This window comes from Oncorhynchus keta, chromosome 7 (assembly GCF_023373465.1).
Source record: "Oncorhynchus keta strain PuntledgeMale-10-30-2019 chromosome 7, Oket_V2, whole genome shotgun sequence".
Taxonomy (NCBI): domain Eukaryota; kingdom Metazoa; phylum Chordata; class Actinopteri; order Salmoniformes; family Salmonidae; genus Oncorhynchus; species Oncorhynchus keta.
In genome coordinates, this window is record NC_068427.1 from 10,213,328 (window position 1) to 10,236,707 (window position 23,380).

At 40.7% G+C, this 23,380-nt stretch overlaps 1 protein-coding gene across 1 annotated transcript; it reads left to right on the plus strand.

The window, feature by feature from the left end:
* The first annotated feature begins 572 nt into the window (after nucleotides 1–572).
* LOC118385963 (protein Wnt-10a) lies at nucleotides 573–18,706 on the plus strand. Its single transcript, XM_035773238.2, has 4 exons — nucleotides 573–1,143; nucleotides 2,543–2,808; nucleotides 7,168–7,541; nucleotides 16,800–18,706. The coding sequence occupies exons 1-4, from the start codon at nucleotides 1,082–1,084 to the stop codon at nucleotides 17,268–17,270; spliced, it is 1,173 nt and encodes a 390-aa protein (XP_035629131.1). The 5' UTR covers nucleotides 573–1,081; the 3' UTR covers nucleotides 17,271–18,706.
* The last annotated feature ends 4,674 nt before the right edge of the window (nucleotides 18,707–23,380 follow it).

Sequence of the window (23,380 nt, forward strand, 5' to 3'; positions counted from 1 at the left end):
GTGGGACAATTGCCATGTATCTACTCCCAGTCAAGTAGAGAGGTTCAGACCATATGAACTCAGGTTGTGACTTCACATTGTCAGAATGGTACTTTACACTGATGGCGGTGGCGGTGGCTAAAGGTTAAATGGTTTCATTTCTTCATCCCACCTGCTCTCTTCAAAGCCTAATAATATGCGTAATCACATGGCTTGGAACAACTTCGTATTTAGACAATACAGCTCTTAGGAAAATAAATCAATGGACATTCAAATTAGGGTTGAACAACTATAAAGTAACTCTAGTCTGGAAGAAAAGTTACAATGTCATCATATGTATTAATAGGATTATTGATTGTTATTCATAAAAGTGCAGCCCGATCACTCCCATGTCAACTCATTCTCTGACTGAAAGTAAGTCAATGAACTTTTTGTTGTATCATCCTTCTCAATCTCATCATCATCATCATCATCATAAGAAAAGAGGACTAAAAGTATTTGCCGCTGTCCCAGACCGACCCATTTAGACCTCTTATCTGGGAATCTCCATATCCCTTAACAAGACACTTGCGCTCTTCTGCCGCTCTTCTTTGCTCTGGGTGACGTCGAAGTGGGCTGGCAAAGTGCTAAGTGTTGTAGTTTAGAATGCTATCAGTAGGCTATAAGAAAAACATCACAAGTCAACGAGACTCAAGATAGTGCGCGTTAGTACACCCACTGCTTTCGGATGGATTCCAATGCTTATATCTTGGCGGAGCTATCGTACATTTGCGCAGATGTGAGATAGCATGAAAGAGTGTTCAGTCAACTCACTTCCAATTTATCTTCATTCAATAAGTTATAAGAAAGTGCAGTCAAACTTTTTCGTTATTTAAATCACTTGTCCTGCAGTAGTTAGGATACATCCAGCACTTTGTCTGCCTTTTATCAGATCTCAAATCAGATACACACTTGAACCCAGGACCTGTCATCCTCAAACTCCATCGCCGGGAACTCTGGAGTGGACGAGCCTTTGATAAAGCTGTCAGATTTTAGAGGGACATAAAACTTGTTATACGCGCTCTATCTCTGCACGTATCTTTGGTCAAAAACGAGCCATACAATGGATTTCTCATTCTGCCGCCTAATATGTCTTCTGATGGCTATCACTCTGCTCAATCAAAGGTGAGTTGAGAAGTTTAATTTACTTACTTTAATATTTTACCTGAACATTTATTTGAATAGTATCTGGATGCCTTCTACTTTCACCGGCATGGTTATTCATCTTCAAGATGTACTCATACATAAGTTAATAAAAATAAATAATTGTGCCAGTGTTTATATAAAGTTTGTATCGCAAGTATTTATACAGTTGCTACATCATTCAGGTGTGTTTTAATTACATAACCTAGCTACAGTTAACCCAGGCTAATCTATGAAGGCGCAATCAGGTTCATTGTAGGTATTGCTTTTGTTTGCAAATCATATTGTGCAATTATAGTACTGTCCAATAAATAACTCAAAACAAGTTTTAGCTCTGCAAATCCTGTTTGTCTAACATTAAGAGGGGTTCAGTTTGTTATAATCACATAATAAGTATAATATTGCAAGATAAAACAGGCTTTTGTTCCTTCCATGTTGGGTCAGTGTAGGTAGCTACTTTGGATGCTGTAATAACCCAACATTGAATGAAAGGGTTGTGAAATATGTATTTACGCATACCTGTTTAAAGATCAGGATGCTTGCTGTATCACATAAATGTTCCCAAGTACTTTTCTGGGATTTTTTTTATTGACTTGAAAAGTTATCCCACACTTGTGGGATAAGTGTTTATTTTTTTATTCTTGCCAACATGTGGTTCCATCCTCTGTTGTGACATGCCCCTTCATTCAATACCAGACTGCAAGATTTCAAGTTTGTTGTCACAGAGTGCTTTGAGACATGGTCAAAATGGGTTGGGAAAATGCAATCTGTTATTTGTTTTATTGGTGTTTGATTGGTACATGTTTATACATGTTTTATTGGTCAATACTATGATTACAGTAACAACTCAGCAAATATGAATTATTGCACAAATGGAATTTGATGTAATGAACTTCATTGTGTGTGTGTGTGTGTGTGTGTGTGTGTGTGTGTGTGTGTGTGTGTGTGTGTGTGTGTGTGTGTGTGTGTGTGTGTGTGTGTGTGTGTGTGTGTGTGTGTGTGTGTGTGTGTGTGTGTGTGTGTGTGTGTGTGTGTGTGTGTGTGTGTGTGTGTGTGTGTGTGTGTGTGTGTGTGTGTGTGTGTGTGTGTGTGTGTGTGTGCAGGAGGCAATATATTTAAGAATGCATAACACAATAATAATAAAACAGATATTTTTTATTTCCTCACTGTACAATGTACCGCTTTCAGACCTTCCAATGCTTCCTGAGTCAATATTGTCAGAAACAATTTACAACCATAAACTCTCAGAAGTGTAATACTGTTAAACACCCGACTCCTGTCTTGTGAATGACGGTTGTTACACATGATTTACGGGGCACAGAAGTATCAATCATGTACTACAGAACAGGCACACCTTAACATCAAACCTTCTGTGTTCCAGGGTAGATTCCAATGAGATTCTAGGGCTGAAAATCCCCAATATTGACCCCATTCTCAACGCCAACACCGTTTGCTTGACCCTGCCTGGACTGAACCGCAGACAACTGGAGGTGTGCATGAGAAACCCCGACGTCACCGCCTCGGCCATCCAAGGGATCCAGATCGCCATCCATGAGTGCCAACATCAGTTCAGAGGACACAGGTGGAACTGCTCCAGCCTGGAGACCAGGAACAAGATCCCATACGATAGTGTGGTTTTCAAACGAGGTGAGTCACCTTACAGAAAGTACGGGGTAGGGAACCCCCTTAGTTAAAAAGGGTGCTTCTGATTACCACGCCTGCATCCCAAATGGCACCCTATTCTCTATAGAATGCCCTTCTTATGAAAGGTATTGCACTATAAAAGGACTAGGGTACCATTTGGGACTTCTACCACAGGTCCCCTTTACTCATTCACTTCACACACTGACTCACAAAGCTGTTTGTCATTATCATTATTGGAAGAGTTGTTGGTTTTCTGGCACTTGGTTATGGACGGGTATGTTTTTCCCGAGGCATAGAAACTCTAAATGATAGATATCAACAGACACTTTTAAATGAGGTGATTCATCCGCTAAGAAATGCATACTGAATGAATTTTTTTGTTGCATAGTTGCAGATACATGAAAATATGTTTTCTTGTACTACGTTTTACATACAGTAAGTAAGTAGCCCGATGGCAGAAATAAAGCTATGAAGTAATGTGAGTCTTTGTTTATTTCAATGCTTTTATGAGTGGGGTTTTACAAATGCAGCATATTATGCATGCCCTAACTAATTGTTTGTTTGGATATCTCATTTTACTACAGGAAACGGATGTCATATCCTCTTTACCTCAAACATATATCTGCTTGTTGATTAATTCTGACATACTTTATAGGGCCATATTTCTACATTAACCGGAATTAAAGCTAAGCTAAAAAACCAATGAGACACATAAAGTGAGCCTTCTCGAGGCCTGGCTAGTGCTTTTACTCTCTGCCAGTGCAAGTGCTGTGAATTTGCTCTCAGCACTTTCCCAACTCTCAGTGGCAATACATAAACCTGTTTAGTTGGTTTCTGTAAGACAAAGTGACAGTTTTCTTTAATCTTTAATTAATTTTCCCACTTCCTCAGCCATCAGTTCAGCCGGGCGTGCCTCTCATTTTAAATTATTTGTTAGACTGATTTGTTCCAGGTCTCTCGCCTCAGCCTGCTTGGGAGGAAATCTAAAACAGCATTTTCATGTCTGTGTCTCTGGACTGCATCTAAGTGCTGTCCTCCGCCCCCCATGGAATCATGGCAAGATGGAGAGGGAGAAAAAGTACTCTGTGTGTGCGTGCCTGCATGCGTGTGTACGTGCGTGTACGTGCATGTGCATGTGCGTGAATAGGGGATGATCAATGAAACATCATTGACTCTATCTTATGTATCTAAACCAGCATTTCCAAAAACGTCAGATATGGAGTTGAAATGTTTTCAATTTTTGGTTTGCATCCCAATATTACACTTTATATACATCACAGAAGACTGAAATATAACAAAACCATTTGACAAAGAAAAAATCCGATTTTTGTAGTTAAAAAAATAAATATCTTTATTCATTATGAAATCCACCCATGAGGCCAAAGATGGCACTTTTGGTCATCGACTGCATGAAAGGGCTACGATCCAAAATATTATGACAATCACTGAAAGATAAGACTCTCTGTTTCCCTCTACAATCGCCACAAACCTCAATAGAAGAAACCAGGCACTAAATCAGACCCTTGGGGGGCGAAGATCAAAGAAGATCATACAAGATCATACAAGAAGATCATACAAAATTATTACCTGAATACTTCCCAATACCTTTCTGATGCATGTCAAAAGTACTGTCAGACTGATTTGTAATAGACTGTCATAGCCCCCAATTAAAAAAGTAAACATTGGCCGTTGATTCCATCATTTTGTTTTACATGGTGGGGTCGTAAAATTTTATGGGGAATCAAAATGGGGTCGTGGACCAAAAACGTTTCGGAAGCCCTGCCTAAACCCTTTGGATGCTTTTCTTTTAGCCATGGTAGCATTTTTTTAAACATGTTTTGTGAATAGTGCAAATTTCAGACATTACCGGCTCACATCTGATTGAACAGTGCAGTACAGTTTTTCATTAATCATGTGCTCCATCTAAGGTATAACAAAAACAATCTGCATTGAACTGGAGTCATGGCCAGTTTAGGACTTGGGTCTGAGCATCTCTTTTTTTAAACGTTTTTATTTTTTGTAGTATTTTTAACCCCTTTTCCTCCCCAATTTCATGATCTCCAATTGGTAGTTACAGTCTTGTCCCATCACTGCAACTCCCATACGGACTCGGGAGAGGCGAAGGCCTCGGGAAAGTCGAAGAACTCAGGTCTGTAGTGACGCATCAAGCACCGCGATGCAGTGCCTTAGACTGCTGCACCACTCGGGAGGCCGAACTGAGCATCTCTACAATGGTGACAAATAGGGCTGTTTTGCTGTACGATTTGGAATCAAACTGTAAGCTTTAAAGGGCAAATCAGCAGTTGAAACAATCTCAAATCGTTTATCCTGCCCCTGTTTCGGTAAAAATCTGAAGGTTGGGTCTGGAGAAATGCAACCATTCTCAAGTTCATAGACAGAGGTATGGATGCAAGGACTGACCATCCATGACATCAGTTATAGTTTTAACCATGTTTTGAGGCTATGGTGTTTATTAACATTTCATTTGTTTACAAACATTTAAGCAAAACAAGCCTATTCTTTGGGTTCTGATCGGGTATGCCAGTTTAACTAAGCACACAAGGCTTAGTTATATTATTCAAGAAACAATGGGTACATATCACTAATTAAGTCCATAAATGGATGTCTCAACTGCGGATTGCTCCTTTAAAGTCTTGAATTTAACAATTTATTTGACATATTCTAAACATGTTTGTTTAATAACACAACATTTCTCTTCAGTGAGTTATTCTGAGAAGGGATGGTTTTACAGGAACTCAGCGAGTCATGGTTGCAGGCTATTAAGTCTGACGGGCACTAAGGAGAGTACAGTATAGACAGATACTCTGTATGTTACCCTGTTACCCTGTAAATGGGGAGCACTGGACAGAGAAAGTCTAGGCCCATTAACTTGGTGTAACAATGTTAAGATTCTCTAGCACAACTGTAGAAAAACCCTCAGAATCACCTTACACACGTGTGGATCCACTGTCAAAGATGTGTGGAATTATTACATATGTATATACATTACGTGGGACAGGTCCCTGCCCTAGGCATAAGAAACATAAGCTAGTGGCCTAGTTACAATTTTGACTTAAATCGGCTTGAAAATCTATGGCAAGACTTGAAAATGGCTGACATTTATTTTTACGAATAATGTGCAAATATTGTACATTCCAGGTGTGCAAAGCTCTTAGAGATTTACCCAGAAAGGCTCACATCTGTAATAGCTGCAAAATGTGAATCTAACATGTATTGACTCAGGGGTGAAAATACTTATAAACATTTAGATTTTTGTTGTTGTTTTGAATTTCAATAAATGTGCAAAAATGTCTAGAAACGCATTCACTTTGTCATCATGGGGTATTGTGTATAGATGGGTGAGCAAAAAAATATATTTCATCCATTTTGAATTCAGGCTGTAACACAACAAAATGTGGAATAAGTCAAGGGGTATGAACACTTTCTGAAGGCACTGTACAGTATGTGTATTTACAATCCCCTTCTCCAAAGAGATGACACATTTACCTAGCTCTTATCAATAGCTCTTATCAATTTATAAATGACAGTACATGGAGAATGCTGTTATTTCTATCGCGAAATAATAAAGGAGACGCTTTTTGGAACCGGCAGGTTCCCTCAACCTTATCCATGGGATCTTTGTGCGTTACGGTGGTGGAATTATGAGAGAATGAAATCAAGGTCCGAATACAGTATATCTGTAGACACACCACTGCTACACCTTCATTCTTTTGAGCTCCGCCTCCAACGAATAGCGGTTGAATAGCACGCTGCTCTCATGCTTAGGTTCAAGGTCAGAATATGCATAGAGAGAAAAATGCATAAAAAAAGGGAAATGCCTTCCATTTACCCGTGCTTAACTTGAATCAGAATCCCCCCCCCCCTTCCCCCATTTGAAATGGCAGGCAGATCAAACGGCTGCCAACAGTAGCCAGGCTAATTGTAAACATGCCGGAGAGCTCAATAAAGCGAGAGCTTTAAAGGGGATTAACAATACGGTGCTCATATATTCTGCACCATCATCGGCCACTTCCATCCCTGCTTATGATCACTGTCAGATCCTTGTGTTGAAAGGATGGTTGATGGTGGGGGTCTGTTCACTTTCAGCCTCTGAGACTGGAGACATGCAAGTGTTTGGGATTAATTGCTATTGTCCCAGATGTTTCTCTTCCTCTGTAGTGAGGCACGGCGGGGGTTTCATACTGGTGCTGCAGGCTCATTGGACCTCTCCTCAGCTCAACAGATAGTCATCTACTGCACTGTACTGTATATGCAGTAGGAATCAAACAGTGTACAGCAGGATCCTATCTCGATCTTAAACATGACCCCTTGTTTTTTTCTCCCCCCCCCCCCCACCCCCAGGTTTCCGTGAGAGTGCTTTTGCATATGCCATCGCAGCGGCGGGCGTGGTCCACGCCGTGTCCAACGCCTGCTCCATGGGGAAGCTGAAGGCGTGCGGCTGTGATGAGAAGCGGAGAGGCGACGAGGAGGCCTTCCGCGTCAAACTGAACCGGCTGCAACTGGAGGCCATACACCGCGGGAAGGGCATGGTGCACGGTGTCATGGAGCACTTCCCTGCAGATCTGCCCGGGTCTCAGGACTCCTGGGAGTGGGGAGGCTGCAGCCCCGATGTGGACTTTGGGGAGAAGTTCTCCCGGGACTTCCTGGATTCGCGCGAGACCTACAAGGACATCCATGCCAGGATGAGGCTCCACAACAACAGAGTTGGCAGGCAGGTGAGAGGAGGCGTTTCAGCTACTGAAGGGCACTGTTTGGGGGTGGTGGGAGTTATGACTGTGTAGAGGGGTTTACAGTACAGCTCTCTTCTCTCTAGAGAAAATACTATTTGAGAAGGTCCGGTCACACAAATTTGCTAGGAGGCAAGGTCTGAATGCGCAGTAACAAACCCCCACCTTGCAACCCATACGATCCCAAACTTTTCAAACCGTTCACACCCCTCTTGTTGGTAGAGAGAAATTGCTAATTTCCTGCAATTGTGCCCATTTCGCCACGTATAGTGTGTTTTCATATGATACCAAGCGTCAACGTCCGACTGAGTTCCAATTTATTTTTTATTTTTTAGCCGGGATCCGCGGTCCGTATCGACCCCGTTCTCCGGGTCTGGATCCGGCCTGTGGACCATCTGTTGAGTATCGAGGACTTAGTTTGTGGGGGCCCATAGGGCTATGGTTAAAAGCAGTGCACTTAGATCACCATTTGGGACCCACTCTTAGTTCACTGAGGAGTTTTTTTAATGGAAAAGACACATTAATGCAGGTACAAAATGAGAGGATTACGACTCGAGTCCTAACGATAACGTCATTTTGAGGCACATGCTCTGATTTTATTGGCTCGGTTGTCAGTAGTGACCTATCAATACAGATTACTCACTGATTTCTCCACATGATGCAATTGCCTTGCATCTGTGTTCTTTTGAGCCAGGCTTCCTCTCCCACTTAGTCCGTAATCAGGCAGTTGTAGCCTACAATAACAACCATGGAAGCAGCTGCGTATGTTGTTTGAAAGTACTCATACTTTTAGTATGGTTTTTCAGATATCAATATAGGAAATCGTTAGTGGATTGATATGAAATAAATGTCACAGCTACATTTATTGGCAATGAAGGTGCCTGCACCCCTCACCATATACATTTTCCTATCATTATTACGTTTCAAAGCAAGATGCCTAATTATGTGGACAACACAGGCAGTTCTCCTGTCTATGTGATCTTGCAATTTGTGCATGCTCAGTTTAATCTACTTATGTGTTCCTATGGGCAGTGTAGCATTTGGCTAATAAAGAAGCTTGGTTATGATGGCCATATAGCAGTGGTTTGGAATAAGAACGTAAACATTGACAGTTTCCGTCTAAAAAAACATGGTTATCCTTAACTCTAGTTTAATTTGGCTGATGTTATGATACCATAAGTGATGAAGTGAATAACATTAGTATGCTATTCCACAGGTATTTTCCCAGCATATAGTTGATTTCATGGACAGATGCTTGGGGTTGCCATGGTGTTATTGGTCTGGTGTTAGACTAATTGGATAATATGAGTCAGATTTGTGTTGTTCCAGATGACACGAAGAGTAGCAGGAGCATGGGATTGGTTTAGGGTTAGTCAAGTATGTTTTATGAAATAAGCAGAGAAGAGAAAGTGCCCCAATAGGAATGAGTTAACAATAGAAATGTTGATATACTACAGTTACTACGTACCACTCCTTCTCCTACTCCTACTGCTTCTACTACTACTACTACTACTGCTACTGCTACTGCTACTACCACTGCTACTACCACTGCTACTGCTACTACTACTACCACTGCGACTACTACTGCTACTGCTACTGCTTCTACTACTACTACTACTACTACTACTACTACTACTACTACTACTACTGCTACTACTACTGCTACTACTACTGCTTCTACTACTACTACTACTACTACTGCTACTGCTCCTGTTCCTGCTCCTGCTCCTGCTACTACTACTGCTACTACTACTGCTACTACTACTGCTTCTACTACTACTACTACTACTACTACTACTACTACTACTGCTACTGCTCCTGTTCCTGCTCCTGCTACTACTACTACTACTACTGCTACTGCTACTGCTACTCCTACTCCTAGTGCTACTGCTCCTTCCTCTACTGCTACCACTACTACTACTACTACTCCTACTGCTACTGCTACTCCTTCCACTACTGCCACCACTACTACTACTACTACTCCTACTGCTACTCCTTCCACTACTGATACCACTACTACTACTACTACTACTATTAATATTGTTATTACTACTACTACTACTACTACTACTACTATTAATATTACTATTACTACTACTATTGCTATTACTACTACAACTCCTACTCCTACTCCTACCGATACAGCTCCTTCTCCTACTGTTTCGACTACTACTACTACTGCTACTACTACTACAACTACTAATACTACTACTACTACTACTACTACTACTACTACTACTACTACTACTATTACTACTACTACTATTAATATTACTATTCATACAACTACTAGTATAACTATTACTACTACTATTACTATTATTACTATTACTACTACTCCTGCTCCTGCTCCTGTTACCACTGCTGCTGCTGCTGCTACTATTACTACTACTATTACTACTACTACTATTAATATTACTATTAATACAACTACTACTATAACTATTACTACTACTATTACTACTACTACTACTACTACTACTACAACTACTACTACTACTACTACTACTACTACTACTACTACTACTACTATTACCACTACTACTATTAATATTACTATTAATACAACTACTACTATAACTATTACTACTACTATTACTATTATTACTATTACTACTACTCCTGCTCCTGCTCCTGTTACCACTGCTGCTGCTACTATTACTACTACTATTACTACTACTACTATTAATATTACTATTAATACAACTACTACTATAACTATTACTACTACTATTACTACTACTACTACTACTACTACAACTACTAATACTACTACTACTACTACTACTACTACTACTACTACTACTACTACTACTACTACTACTACTACTACTACTACTACTATTAATATTACTATTAATACAACTACTACTATAACTATTACTACTACTATTACTATTATTACTATTACTACTACTCCTGCTCCTGCTCCTGTTACCACTGCTGCTGCTGCTGCTACTATTACTACTACTATTACTACTACTACTATTAATATTACTATTAATACAACTACTACTATAACTATTACTACTACTATTACTACTACTACTACTACTACTACTACTACTACTACTACTACTACTACTACTACTACTACTACTACTACTACTACTACTACTACTACAACTACTAATACTACTACTATTACTACTACTACTATTAATATTACTATTAATACAACTACTACTATAACTATTACTACTACTATTACTACTACTACTACTACTACTACAACTACTAATACTACTACTACTACTACTACTACTACTACTACTACTACTACTACTACTACAACTACTACTACTACTACTACTACTACTACTACTACTACTACTACTACTACTACTACTACTACTACTACTACTACTACTACTACTACTACTACTACTTCTACTACTACTACCTATTGTTACTGTAGATGATCACTCCCAGGCAGCACTGCTGCCATACCCAAAAGTAGCAGTAAATTCCACATTGTTCAACGTTTCCTCCTGAGTAATTTGGTCTTGTATCTTTTCATCCGTTTACTTCGGGTTTCCTTGATTATTCAGACAAAACACAAATGTGGAGTTACTCAGTCAAGGAGAGAGAGAGAGAGACTCGGAGGATTGTCCTGCTTTTCATGTACAGCAGGGCCGGCAATAAAGCCATGCTCTGCCCAACACAGTGACCCATCTGTGTGTCCATAGCATAGGCACAATGAGCCATAAAATCATTTGCTTCTTGGCCAGTGATATACTATAAAATCAGATGACATACATTGAAAAAAAACGAACGTCATTTCTAATTCAACAGTCAAGTTAATCCTCTTAAGAATTTCAGAGTTTCTATGTTACGTACTACAAGGCTAATGTTGTTAGTTGGATGACAAGACCGATGATATATGATCATTGTTACACCCCTTTGTTTTAGGAAGTTGCAGTGTTATGACAAAAGTATATCAACATAGGGAAGATAGAGAGGCGTAGCTAGCTACTGACTTTTTGATCTATTTGACAATCAGGGTGATAAGTTGCAGGGAAGATTCATAGTTGGGCACATTGAAGCTCTGTTTTTGACAAGAGGCCTATTTGGCAACAATAGCTGGTTGTGCTAGAAACGTACCTGCTGCTACTGGGAAATGCTTTGAAACTGACAAAACCGCTTTTGGAGACAGTTTCTTGAAGGAGAGCCAAGAAAACCGGAACTATTAACATACGCATTGGTTGAAACAAAAGCTATCCAAGCTGATATCCAATTACCCTGTCCAACAGTTGCAACTGTGTAATTAACAGGAAGTTTATCATCAAATGTATTTCAGTATGGCACAATTACATTTCGCTGGAATGTACTGTATATGCAGTTTATTGTGAGCAGTTTTAATGAACTCAATGTACATTATCTGACCTGTGTTTTGATACAGATTTGACCAGAGTTGCGTTCAAAGCTGCAGTCTGTGCATCTGCTAGTCGTCACTCAGGTCAGGCTGCACAATGCTCTGGGTATGTGGAGTGCAGTTCTCTTAGCACACTTCATATATCAATGCTTTAATGAGTTCTACACTGGGAGAAGAAAACAACTGAAGGTGCAAATTGAATATATACTGAAGCAGTGTACAGAGACATCAGAGGTACAGTATGACTCATGGAGTTATGCATCATTAGGAGAACACAGCCAGAGCAGCACCTTGATAACTTCAAACAGAGCAGAAAGCCCCCCAAATCAAAATGAAAACACTGACAGGTGATGTCTCATAATACCTCCACCCTCCCCCAACCCCTCCCCTTAAAAAGGAGCTGTCTTTTATAGAGGAATGTGGCGGTTTTAGTGGGGTATACATGTCGCCTCATGCCCACCCTCTGGTTGTCACGACGTTCAGTCTTGTTAAAAGCTCTAATTAGTGGCTGTTGGCTCTTTGGAAACAGATGTTTAAACACAGCGAAAGATTTTAGACATCAAACACGACGGAAAGTAGAAAGAGATTCGTCCCCCCCCCCAATACAGATTTCAGAGAAGTTTATCAGGGGAGAAAAGTCCCAGAAAAACAAAATATTTTTTAACCAAAGCACATCCCTCTCATTCCAACAATTTTCTCGGAGTTAATTTTAAGCAAATGTTTAGTGTACAGCAGTGTGTTGTGTATAATATATAACTGATGATTGATTGGAACATGGTTTTCGAGATTCCCTCTGCATGATTAAATGTTTACCGTGTCTGTCGATAACATGGAAACATTTGCAAGGGTAGTAAAATTCCTTTCACTTACATTTTCATTGGAATCACTCAATTTGACCTGCACAGCCCCAACAAATGATGGCATTATTTCACCTAGCATGTCTGTATTCCCAGCTACGAGCAGTGTGCCTGGAAGTAGATATTAGCGCTCTGCTTTTATGTTGTATATTTCGATTTAATGCGGTCTCTCTCTCGCTCGTATGTAGCAGAGCTTATTATACACATTGACAGGGCCTTGTGACTGCTTGGTCTGGCCTTTATGAAGCCTTTACGGTGGCCTGTTGGATCTCCATTAGAGAGTTGTAGCATCTAAGGAGAGGGAGCATTCCACTGGGCCGGCAGTGGATCAGTTTCACCACCCTGGTCGAGGGTCTCACAGGGGCACCGCCACAACAAATGCTCAACACTGTTTAAGGCACAGCATGTGGAAGCTATCGATGTAATGACGTTTTATTAAAGGGCCCAAATTAGATCTGTGACTGTCGTGTACAATTAACTGAGAGTAAGACTGCATGTGCTGGTTGTGCAGTGAACGGTTTTCATTAGATTGTTACTTTAAGACGAAATCATTGTTCACTTCTTTTGATGACGTGTTTAAATGACTTTACTTGATGCTGAAACTTAATGCGTTGTTGTGGGTTTGTTTATATTCTTTGAATTCTTGGCTTTGTGTCCCTTTATGGTTGTTATTGCGTGTCTTCGAAATGAACTACATAAAGTAGTGTGCAATGTTGCGTTGTTCGTTAAAAAAAAAAAACGGACGTTTGACATTCCAGGACAGATTTATCTCCCACAAATATCTAAGTCATAACCCACAGGATGTAGCTAAGTTCGTAACTTAACGTCATATTTGCTAAACATTGAGTCATTATAGTACTCTAAATCTCATTGAAGATAGACAACATACCGGTAACAATCCACAAACAAGACAGTCAACAGAAGTCATTTAGGCCTAACATTTTAAAAGACTATTCAATTAAAATTATTATGACACAATAAGGATGAGAGGAATATGGGATCAAGCACGATGGCAATATAAAACAGACACATCATTGATAGAGGAAGGAACATGGTTTGCGTCCCAAACGCCACTAAATAGGGAATAGGAAGCCATTTGGGATGCAAACATAGCGAAGTGTTTAAGTGCTCTGTACACCATGTAATACCTAGTATTGCCTGTGGTCCTAATCTGCTACCAATATGTCTTATTTGATCTCAGTCTGGGGCTGGTTTATAGCGGAGTCTGTCTCGCTCTTCCCCAATTAAAACAGCCCAGATGTGTGTTTTTAACGGTGGTCTGCCAATGAATTTGAGGGCAATTACTTCTATAGAAGTTTCCCCCCCCCCCTTTGCATAACTACACTGTTAGTTTATAAGACCTACATATGTAGTCCACAGTTTTCATTGAGACTGACAGTCAAAGTGCTGAGACAGAGGCCTTGGAGGATATGACCATGTGTAGTTAAACATGAACATCTCCTCATACAGTATAAGAGGGTATTCAAATCAAGAAAAGGGGTTCCTCGGCTGTCCCCACGGGAGAACACTTTGAAGAATCCTTTTAGGTTCCGTTCAGGACCTAATATGGAAAGGATTCTACATGGAACCCAAAAGAGGTTCTGCCTGGAACCCAAAAGGGTTTCTTTAAAGGATTATCCTATGGGGACAGCCAAAGAATCCTTGTATGCAGTTTCTTTCTAAGACGATACAGTTGTAATACCGAGGTACCAGTCTTTGCTAAATATTGTAAGTATTGTTTGTTTATATCTGACAGTTACCATGTATAATATGCTTTGTGAACATGAGGGAGTATTGTGTGAATACACTGTAGAGTGAGACCTGTACAAGACAGGCAGTATTAGCAGTGTAATGAGTCTATGGTTGCATTCAAAATGGCACCGTATTCCCTATATATACTGTATATCCCCATAGATCATAGGGCTCTAGTCAAAAGTAGTGCACTACATAGGGAATAGGGTGCCATTTGGGGCGCAGCCTAGGAGATGCTAATCAGTGGATGGCAGACACAGACACGACCATCAGATAGTTCCTGTACTCTGCTCTCTGTTCTCCCCTCCAGGCCTGTCTAGCCTCTGGGCCTATGAGTGAGATTCTATAACCCAGTCAGTTCCGCTTCCAAAAGGGCACCATAAATCACTGCCATATCAGCGTCTCTCGTCAGGCAGTCAATTCCAGGAGAGCTCAGCTCGGCAGCGGCTCACACACTCTTCCTCCCGGTGCCACAGGCACACCCACGTCGACTCAGCTCATGCCCCCAGGTGCACCCTGGTGCACCACGGCTTGGAGGAAAGGGAACAATCTTCCTGATCTGATCATCATCACCGCAGTCATGTCAGAACAGGCCACTTATGGTAAGAGCAGGCAGGTCCCATTTCCTAAATTGTGACAGCTCTGAGGTTTTATGCCAGTTTTGGTTTCAGTCGTCTCTCGTTTGAGTGTGTCATTTTTGTGTCCCCCGCTTACAGGCTTCAGGATATTGCTTCGTCTAGATTTTTTTGTTGTAGTAAATAAAACACCTACTAGTTAGACAGTTGATTATGAGAATTCAAGAAAACAACTACAGTAGGGGAGACAATTAGACCGGCCAGTTCAGTGTGTATCTAAAGGGTTAAGTGGGTTACTGTTGCGTAATTACAGGGTGTATATATAGCCAGAAGGATGCAGTTCAGGGAAGTAAGTTGGTCTGATGTAAAAACGAAGCTTAAAAGGCCTGAAAGTATTTCCCCAGGTTTGTGATGGTGGTCTGATTGGGTTGTGATCGATAGTTGTTCGCTTCGGCCCCAGTGAGATCAAGAGTGTTGTTTCTCTTTCCCCGTCATTCCTAATGGATGACTCAAGTGGGTCCATTTATCACTCTCCCACTCTACCAATTCACACTGAATATCACTTGCTCTCTATTCAATGGGAACACGTACGAGAGGCCCTGGAATGGAAACCCGCAGCGCGCAAACCCAAGCCTTAAAGAATTCATGCTCCTCCACAAAGTATATCTGCTTTTGGCAAATGTTCAAAATGACCTTTAGTCTTAGAGTGGCTGCGACGAGCCCTCGGCTCAAACCGTCAGAGCGCTCTGTTGAATGGATCAGAACACATCTGAATAATACAGTGGGTTTCGACTCGTTTCGACCGAGGGAAAACACGTTTCAGGGTCTCCTCGCTCTTCATCAGATTCTATCTCAAAACAAAGAAAGAGAACCCAGTACATGAAATAGTGCAGCTTCATCTCAGCTCGTTTTAGCTCTGACTCACTCACACAGTGTGGTAGTAGAAACGTAATCCTTTAGCAATCGACAGACTAAACTTGACTTCTCTCAAAGGTTTTGAACGTCTTCGTGTGTGTGTCCCAGGGCAGCTACGTAGAGGCCTAGGAGAGAGTAGAATGTGGGAGTGCTGAAGGTGTGTGTTTGTTCTTTGCGCTGTTGATAGGGGTAGGTGTAGGAGCATCTGTCAGTGCTGAGGGTGGCCCCTTTTCCTGTTGGTAATTGGATCTAAAAGTTTATAACTCAGGCTGACAGATGAGTGCATTGTTGAGAAAATGGGAGGTCTGGGAGTGTGGGAGGGACATCCTCATTCGGGATGTGAACTTGGCATTGTCCTGAAAGAGCACTACTTCAGCACAGCTTCTTCGAGTCAGTTATTCCAGGCAAAACATCTCAATAGTAGGCTAGTGCTACCTACATACTTTTGATGCCTAATTGGTCACTCAGCTATATGAAGCACCCACACACAGCCCATGTTAGGAGCAGGGGCCAGGATCAAGTGGAAGGGAGTTCCACCGCCTTAGAGAGAGAAATAGTTTAAATAAAGTGTATTTCTATAGAACATTACTGTAGAACACTTAAGCCAATTATTGTAGTGACAATTATGTGATAAATGTTAACAGCTGTGGAATGAAAGAGGAGTCTAATCACAGTCTAGTTCATTTGCCTAATTTGATGAGGGAACGTGTCCTACTGCAGAATGGGATGAAGGAGGATGTTAACATGCAGTTCCCTGTTCCTCTCTGTGCAGGTGGTGATGGACCACATGAGACGGAAATGCAAATGCCACGGGACATCAGGAAGTTGCCAACTGAAGACCTGCTGGCAAGTCACACCAGAGTTCAGGGTGGTAGGCTCGCTGCTCAAGGAGCGTTTCCACATCGCCACCCTCATCAAGGCCCACAACAGGAATACGGGCCAGCTGGAGCATGCCCACCACCCCACACACAGACGCAGATCCAACCTCAACGAGCTGGTTTACTTTGAGAAGTCCCCGGACTTCTGCGAGAGGGATCTGCGGTCCGACTCCGCCGGAACGCAAGGGAGGATCTGTAACAAGACGAGTCCAGAGATGGACAACTGTGAAAGCCTCTGCTGCGGGCGAGGACATAACATCTTACAGCAGACCCGCAGTGAACGATGCAACTGCAAGTTCCACTGGTGCTGTTACGTGGTCTGCGAAGAGTGTCGAATAACAGAGTGGGTCAGTGTCTGCAAATGAAGAAATGCAGGAATTCAATAATATACCTTTTCTAAAACAGGGAAAGACTGCAAAACACCCATTCCCTTTGCAGTGGACTGCCATTTCCATTAGTAGAATGGAACGCACGAAAACAAGACTGGAATATAGCCAGTTCAAAGAGGTGTACAATCAGAGTGTGCACAGCATGTGTCCAACCACCATAGTTCAGAGCATCTGGAGCTGCACTGCCCTTCATCTCAGAAAGTGTTTTTAGATTAAAGATAGTGAAATACTACGGACAATATTAATAACTGAGCACTCATGAATTTAAACTAGGTTTCTGAAAATGACAAATGGCTGATTTTGTTATCTATAGATGTAAAAATAATAATAATAATATCTCTGATTCCGGTATTTTAAGAAGAAGAAAAACTAACAGCAGTTATATGAAAGAAAGAGGTTGTTCCAGAATGTTATGTCTGCTCTTGCTTTATACTCAGAGCCACACGTTAATGATGTTAACTCATATGGGCTGTTTAGTAATGTTTCAGGTTACAAAATGTGCCAATTCAATATGTCAATCTGCAAAATGGCTACCATGTGCCTCAAAAAAATTATATCTATCCATACTGGTAAAAAAAGAAAGGGAATGTGGACTATGTTGACGGTTGCGGCCGTTCGATTGCAAGGATGGAGTTGTGAAGACAGAGGGTCAAGTGATAGAGACATGAGTAGTTATACAGAATGGACAGCCTGAGGGCAATGGTGGAGCTGACAATGAAAAGACTGGGCCAATTGGTCTGTGCTGCTCTTGGTACAGTTAGTAGTTACAAACTCTGGTAATCTATAGCCCTACCTTCACACTACTAAATGTTACGATATAGTCCATGTAATAAAGCACTACAATTATCTCATAGGTTTGACTCAATAAAGTTTAAATGTTAGAAATCTATCGTAAAACCACCATTGGAATTTGTACAGATAAATCGATAAAATTCAATGCAAATATATGGTTGTATATATCCTTGCTTGCCAATAGGTCCGTTGTTTGTCTGTGTTGTGTGTTTTATTCTGAAAAAGATGATTTCCCCATAGAATATATCAAAATGAATTTCATCAAATACCTTGTCAGTCAGGGTACATTATTATGAGCAAACACATTGTGTCTGTGTTTAAAAAACTGAAAATGTGTTACTGGTATATTGGCACAGGTTATTTTGATGCAGATTCGTAGTTTGCACATGCATTTTGTTCTGGAGAACGTGTATTTTGGGGATATAACATAGCTATATGCAATTTGTTATAAATGTATTATTTTTCATGTTCGATGGTCATGGTTATTTTCTAAGTTATTTTATTTTTGTGGATCACTTAATATTTGTGAAGCAATAAAGAACTAAAGTATAAAAGGGAATTTAATGTGATGGAAAAATGACAAAAGTACATTTATTTAAAAAATAAAGTGTCCAAATATATCTTGTCATGAGTCAGCAAGTTTACCGGCAATGCACATCATCACGACTTGTTTGCCTTCCATAGACGTTTGCGTGCAGCACCACTGTGGCATCCTGGCTTAGTGATGCATCCTCAGTTCCCTCGTGTAGGATGAAGTTACCAAGTCAAGTGTAAGAATGTGAGAGATATGCTTTCAAAGTAAATAGATGTGCACTATTAATGTGCAAAGTCATACAGACCTTTTCGTATCTAAACGTACAAGCTGAGAAGAAAAGCTCTCCCTCTTTCCTGAGCTGTAGTAGTAGCTTGGCATCCAATACAACTTTCAGTGATTTTATGTTGTTGTTTTGCCTTGGTGAGGACTGCTTGCACTGTGAGAACATGTTGTGCCTCAAAACCCTAGGTTGAAGTTTGACATGTATGTTTGGCAATCCGGACAGAGATCTCCCCAGGCCTTCTGTCAGTCTACGGTGAGCCTCATCAGCAGCCAAATTGCAGAGAGCTGATCATTTCAGCCTTATATAAACAGGCAGAAAATGTACAAACAGTACACGTAGAAGATGATTTTAAGCTTCCCTTTGATAATTCCCTTTTGTCTCTCATTCTTTAAAAAAAATCAAATAACCTGTGAAGTTGACATTTTGAATTATGAATAGGTATAATCATCCAGATAAATACTTGGTAAATATCAAATGACAAAGAAATGGACAGCAATCAATCATTGGCACTAACTGGTGCATGAATCCAGGTCTGGACTTGTGCAGTTCATTAGAATAGTATCTCCTATTGGTCTTGAGTGTATATCCCAGTTATTCTAAGTTATTCTAAGCACCTAACATTCGTACCGAACATTATGTTGGTGATTGAGATTTTGATTTTTGATCCCATTGCATGAACTGGCAGGTGTGGTATTACAACTCTTTTATAAGAAATGAAAACCTTCTGATGCTGCAATAATTCATTGAGAACACACTGGACCCACAGTAAACACATACTCATCTTTGCACAAATTCATTATCCAATAGTTCACCCTCTCGAGCATTTTCCAGTGAAATAGCAGAAAAACTTTCAATAGCATTTTAATCCGTGTTTTTAAACATCAGAAAACACTGTTGCCCGATGTCTGACCTTGGCGTATAGAACGTACATGCTCTGAATTAAAAAACATGAACTGTGTCACCAACCATATATTTAAAGAGTCGGCAAATTTAGGTGACCAAAAATGTAAGCAACCGAAAATGCTAGTACATTACTCTCCGCAAACAAGCGTTGCTCCTTGTGGTGTAAACGACAGCAGGAAAAGCCAGAAGTCATAAAGAAGGGCCGAGGAGAGCAGGCCTCAGAGCTAGCAGATGGGGAAAAAGGCAGTGCACTGCCAAAGACTGATGGGAAATAAAAGTTCTCTGTGCATATTTCCCGAAGGGTGGATCGCGTAAAGCAGATCTGGGGGACCAGTCCATACAAGCAAGGTACCAAACTGAGAGAGTACACACATCACGTGAACTTCTGAGCGAGTTTTTATTGCGAGAAGAAATGAGTCATTTCTTTGTTGACGTCCATAGTCAATAACCATAGTCTATTGAACATATTACATGAGTCATTCATGCTTGTTTGCCCATACACTAAGGAGGAATTATTATCACAAGAGACCCATTTCAAACTTGTTCTTCTAATTTCTCTTTTAATTAGATATCATTATTTTGTACACAAAGACCACATGTGAGCTCTGTTACGGGCATAGGATTACTGATCTCTTTGACACGTCTGAAATGAGCAAGCTCTGCTGAAGACTGACAAAATTATGAACATACATGATTGGTTTACTAGAATCCTTCAGAAAATGTAACCGTTTCTCTCATGTTTAGACATCCAGTGCATGGCCTACCCACCAAATCTGAGCACAGGTACGGTGTCCATAATAGGACAGACTCAGTAAACTCCTGCTGAGACTAAAGCTGTCCTAATATGGACGCCATACCAACGTGTGGCTACAGTGAAGGAGGAGATCAAGGGGCAGTAGTGTTCACTCTGCTCCTTGCTATCAGTACCATTAATCTGGGGAAAGGGCTTGGTGATTACCAGACCCATTGTTTACAGACACCCTTCCTATGGGCGGTCAGTGTGTAGTCCTGTCTGTGTGGCTGTACGGCCACGGGCCACCTCCTCTAGAGACCCATATTGGTTCGTAACGGAATGCCACACTGGCTATTCCAGTGACACAATGGCTAATCACAGATTAGGGTTGCAAAATTCCAGTAGATTTCCCCAAATTCACAGGTTTTCCAGAAATCCTTGCTGGATCTGCAAAAATCTTGTAAATGGACCATATGAACAATCCATAATTGAAAGTCAACCCCTGCAAACAGTTTTAGGATGTTGCCTCATGGTCCCCTAGAGGTTGTGTCTCGTTCCCGATTGGTCCCAGGGACGTCACCTGATGGCTGCAAAGAAACGTTCTCCCTCCCCAAGGCACGTGCACCCTAGTTTCATTACACATTACCCCTTGTTACTGTTGCCAAGTCCATCAAAGCCCTGATTGGTGGACCACTGATCCAGTCACAGCTCTTGGTCTTTTGGCAATGTTAGGGACACCCACAGTGCTTTTAAAATACAGTGTGTGACAACTTACATATTTGACAAACATGATTACATTGTGTATATTTATATTTAAGTATTATTTAACACCTGGAATTTGAACTCACAACCTCTTGTTCACAGTATTCTAATCTTCCTGCTACGCCACCATGTCTGTATCAATGACTGATTTCACATGTAGGCCTATTCCTATACTTTGCACTCCAAAGTAAATCTCAGTGCTGTTAAAAATATTATATTTATCGTATTGATTCAGGAGTAACATTAAAAGAGAATAATATGCCTCACCAACATTAGACAATTATACTGAAAGCCCAAACTCAAAGTGCTGAAAATGGTCAATTAAATTGGTGAGAGAATAGTGAGATTAACTGATATCTAAAATAGCAATGCAGATGGCAGAGATGTATTGTAGGTAATGAATGTGTAGGGAACCAAACTTCTACAGACTTTGTGGTGCAGCAGAAAGAACAGCATGCCTAAATCCAGAAGTGAGGAGTTCAAATCCCAGGTGGGGTCAAATAGAAAAGTCAGTCTTGATCATGTAAAATATAGTTCTCATTGATTTAAGATGTTTTACAATATGTTAGCTGAACAGCGTACCACTTACCTTAAAACTCTCACTACCATTTCATTACCTTACTTCTAATGGTGTGGGACACCTAGGACCATCACGTGACAAAAACCTCCAGGGGACCATGACACAACATCCCAAGAACATTCAGGTGACCTTCAGGGGTCCAAGACACAATGTCCCAAGAATGTCCTAAAAACGTTCCCAGGTCAAACCGGGAACTATAAAAAGGTCCCTTAGAGAATGTTCCCTTGGGGCCATTATGCGATGTCCTAAGGACTATTAAAATGAGCGTCCTAAAAAGGTTCTAAAAGGTCCTGGGAACTAGACAAAGGTCCTCCTGAGAACGTTCTCAGAATGTCAGTGGGATAACGTTGCACCGAAACCCTTAAAGGACCTAATGGGATCGTCGCCAAATGTTCTCAGGACATCTCCTGTTTGCTGGGATGTCTGAACTCAGGGTTTGAATGGGGGTATACAGTTTGCTCATGCATTCTGTTTAACACCAAGCAGTTGATCATATTAGTTTGGCCAAACATGCTATAATACTTTATGTAATCGTAATGCCTGAGCGGGCGATGTTCAAAGACATTCACGAGATGGGCAGTTGTGTGAATCCGCCTGATTCTGTTATAGGTGATTATAGACTGTTGCCTACTGTAGCTGACCAGTGGTCTGAAAGATGCCACAGTCAGCAGAGATGTAACAGCTCAGGTCAGATCAGACAAGAACTAGAACACATATAGACGCTTAATCCCATCAAGGCTCTATTTCTCCCTGAGATTACACCGTGATACATCACTTTGATGCACCTTTATTATTGGATTTGTTCTATGGTTAATATGATAATACTCCGGACTATCATCCTGTTTGGTGAAAACATCCTAATCCTTACTTCTAATTCTGCTTGGGTTTTGAGAAATGTTTTTCCCCTTCGGTTGTTTTACCCGGCAAATTTGGAGCATTTCCAAAACATTAGCTAAGATTCCCATTAAGTTCTAGTTAGGGTTTAATTTAACATTAGGATCATAACATCCCAATAACATTCAAAAAAATGTTTTGGATAATTATTATGTATATATGTTTTTATTAAATATCCTTGGAATGTTCTCCTAACATTTACTAAAATGTTGTGCACAACATCTGTAACAACCTCCACACAACCACCGACATCCCCAAGTTCTCATGAGGTTTCCAGGTAATGCAATAGCACAACGTACGAGTAACATTTTCCCAGCAAACCAAAAGTTCCCAGGACATTCATTAGGTTGCAGCAAACGTTCTCATAGTGAAACTGTGCAGTCGTGCTAATTAGTATACAATGTTTGTATAAAACATGAACCTGCTGTTGCAAGAAAGGATGTGGGAACAGTCTGGTGGGAACATTGTTGGGACATCACAAAAGATATGTTCCCAAAACATTCACCTGAGGTTACAAGAACATTCCAGAACATATTTTTTTCTTTAAACGTTCCTAACACATTTGTTTTAAGTTGTACTAAAAGTGTGGGACATAACAAGAGAT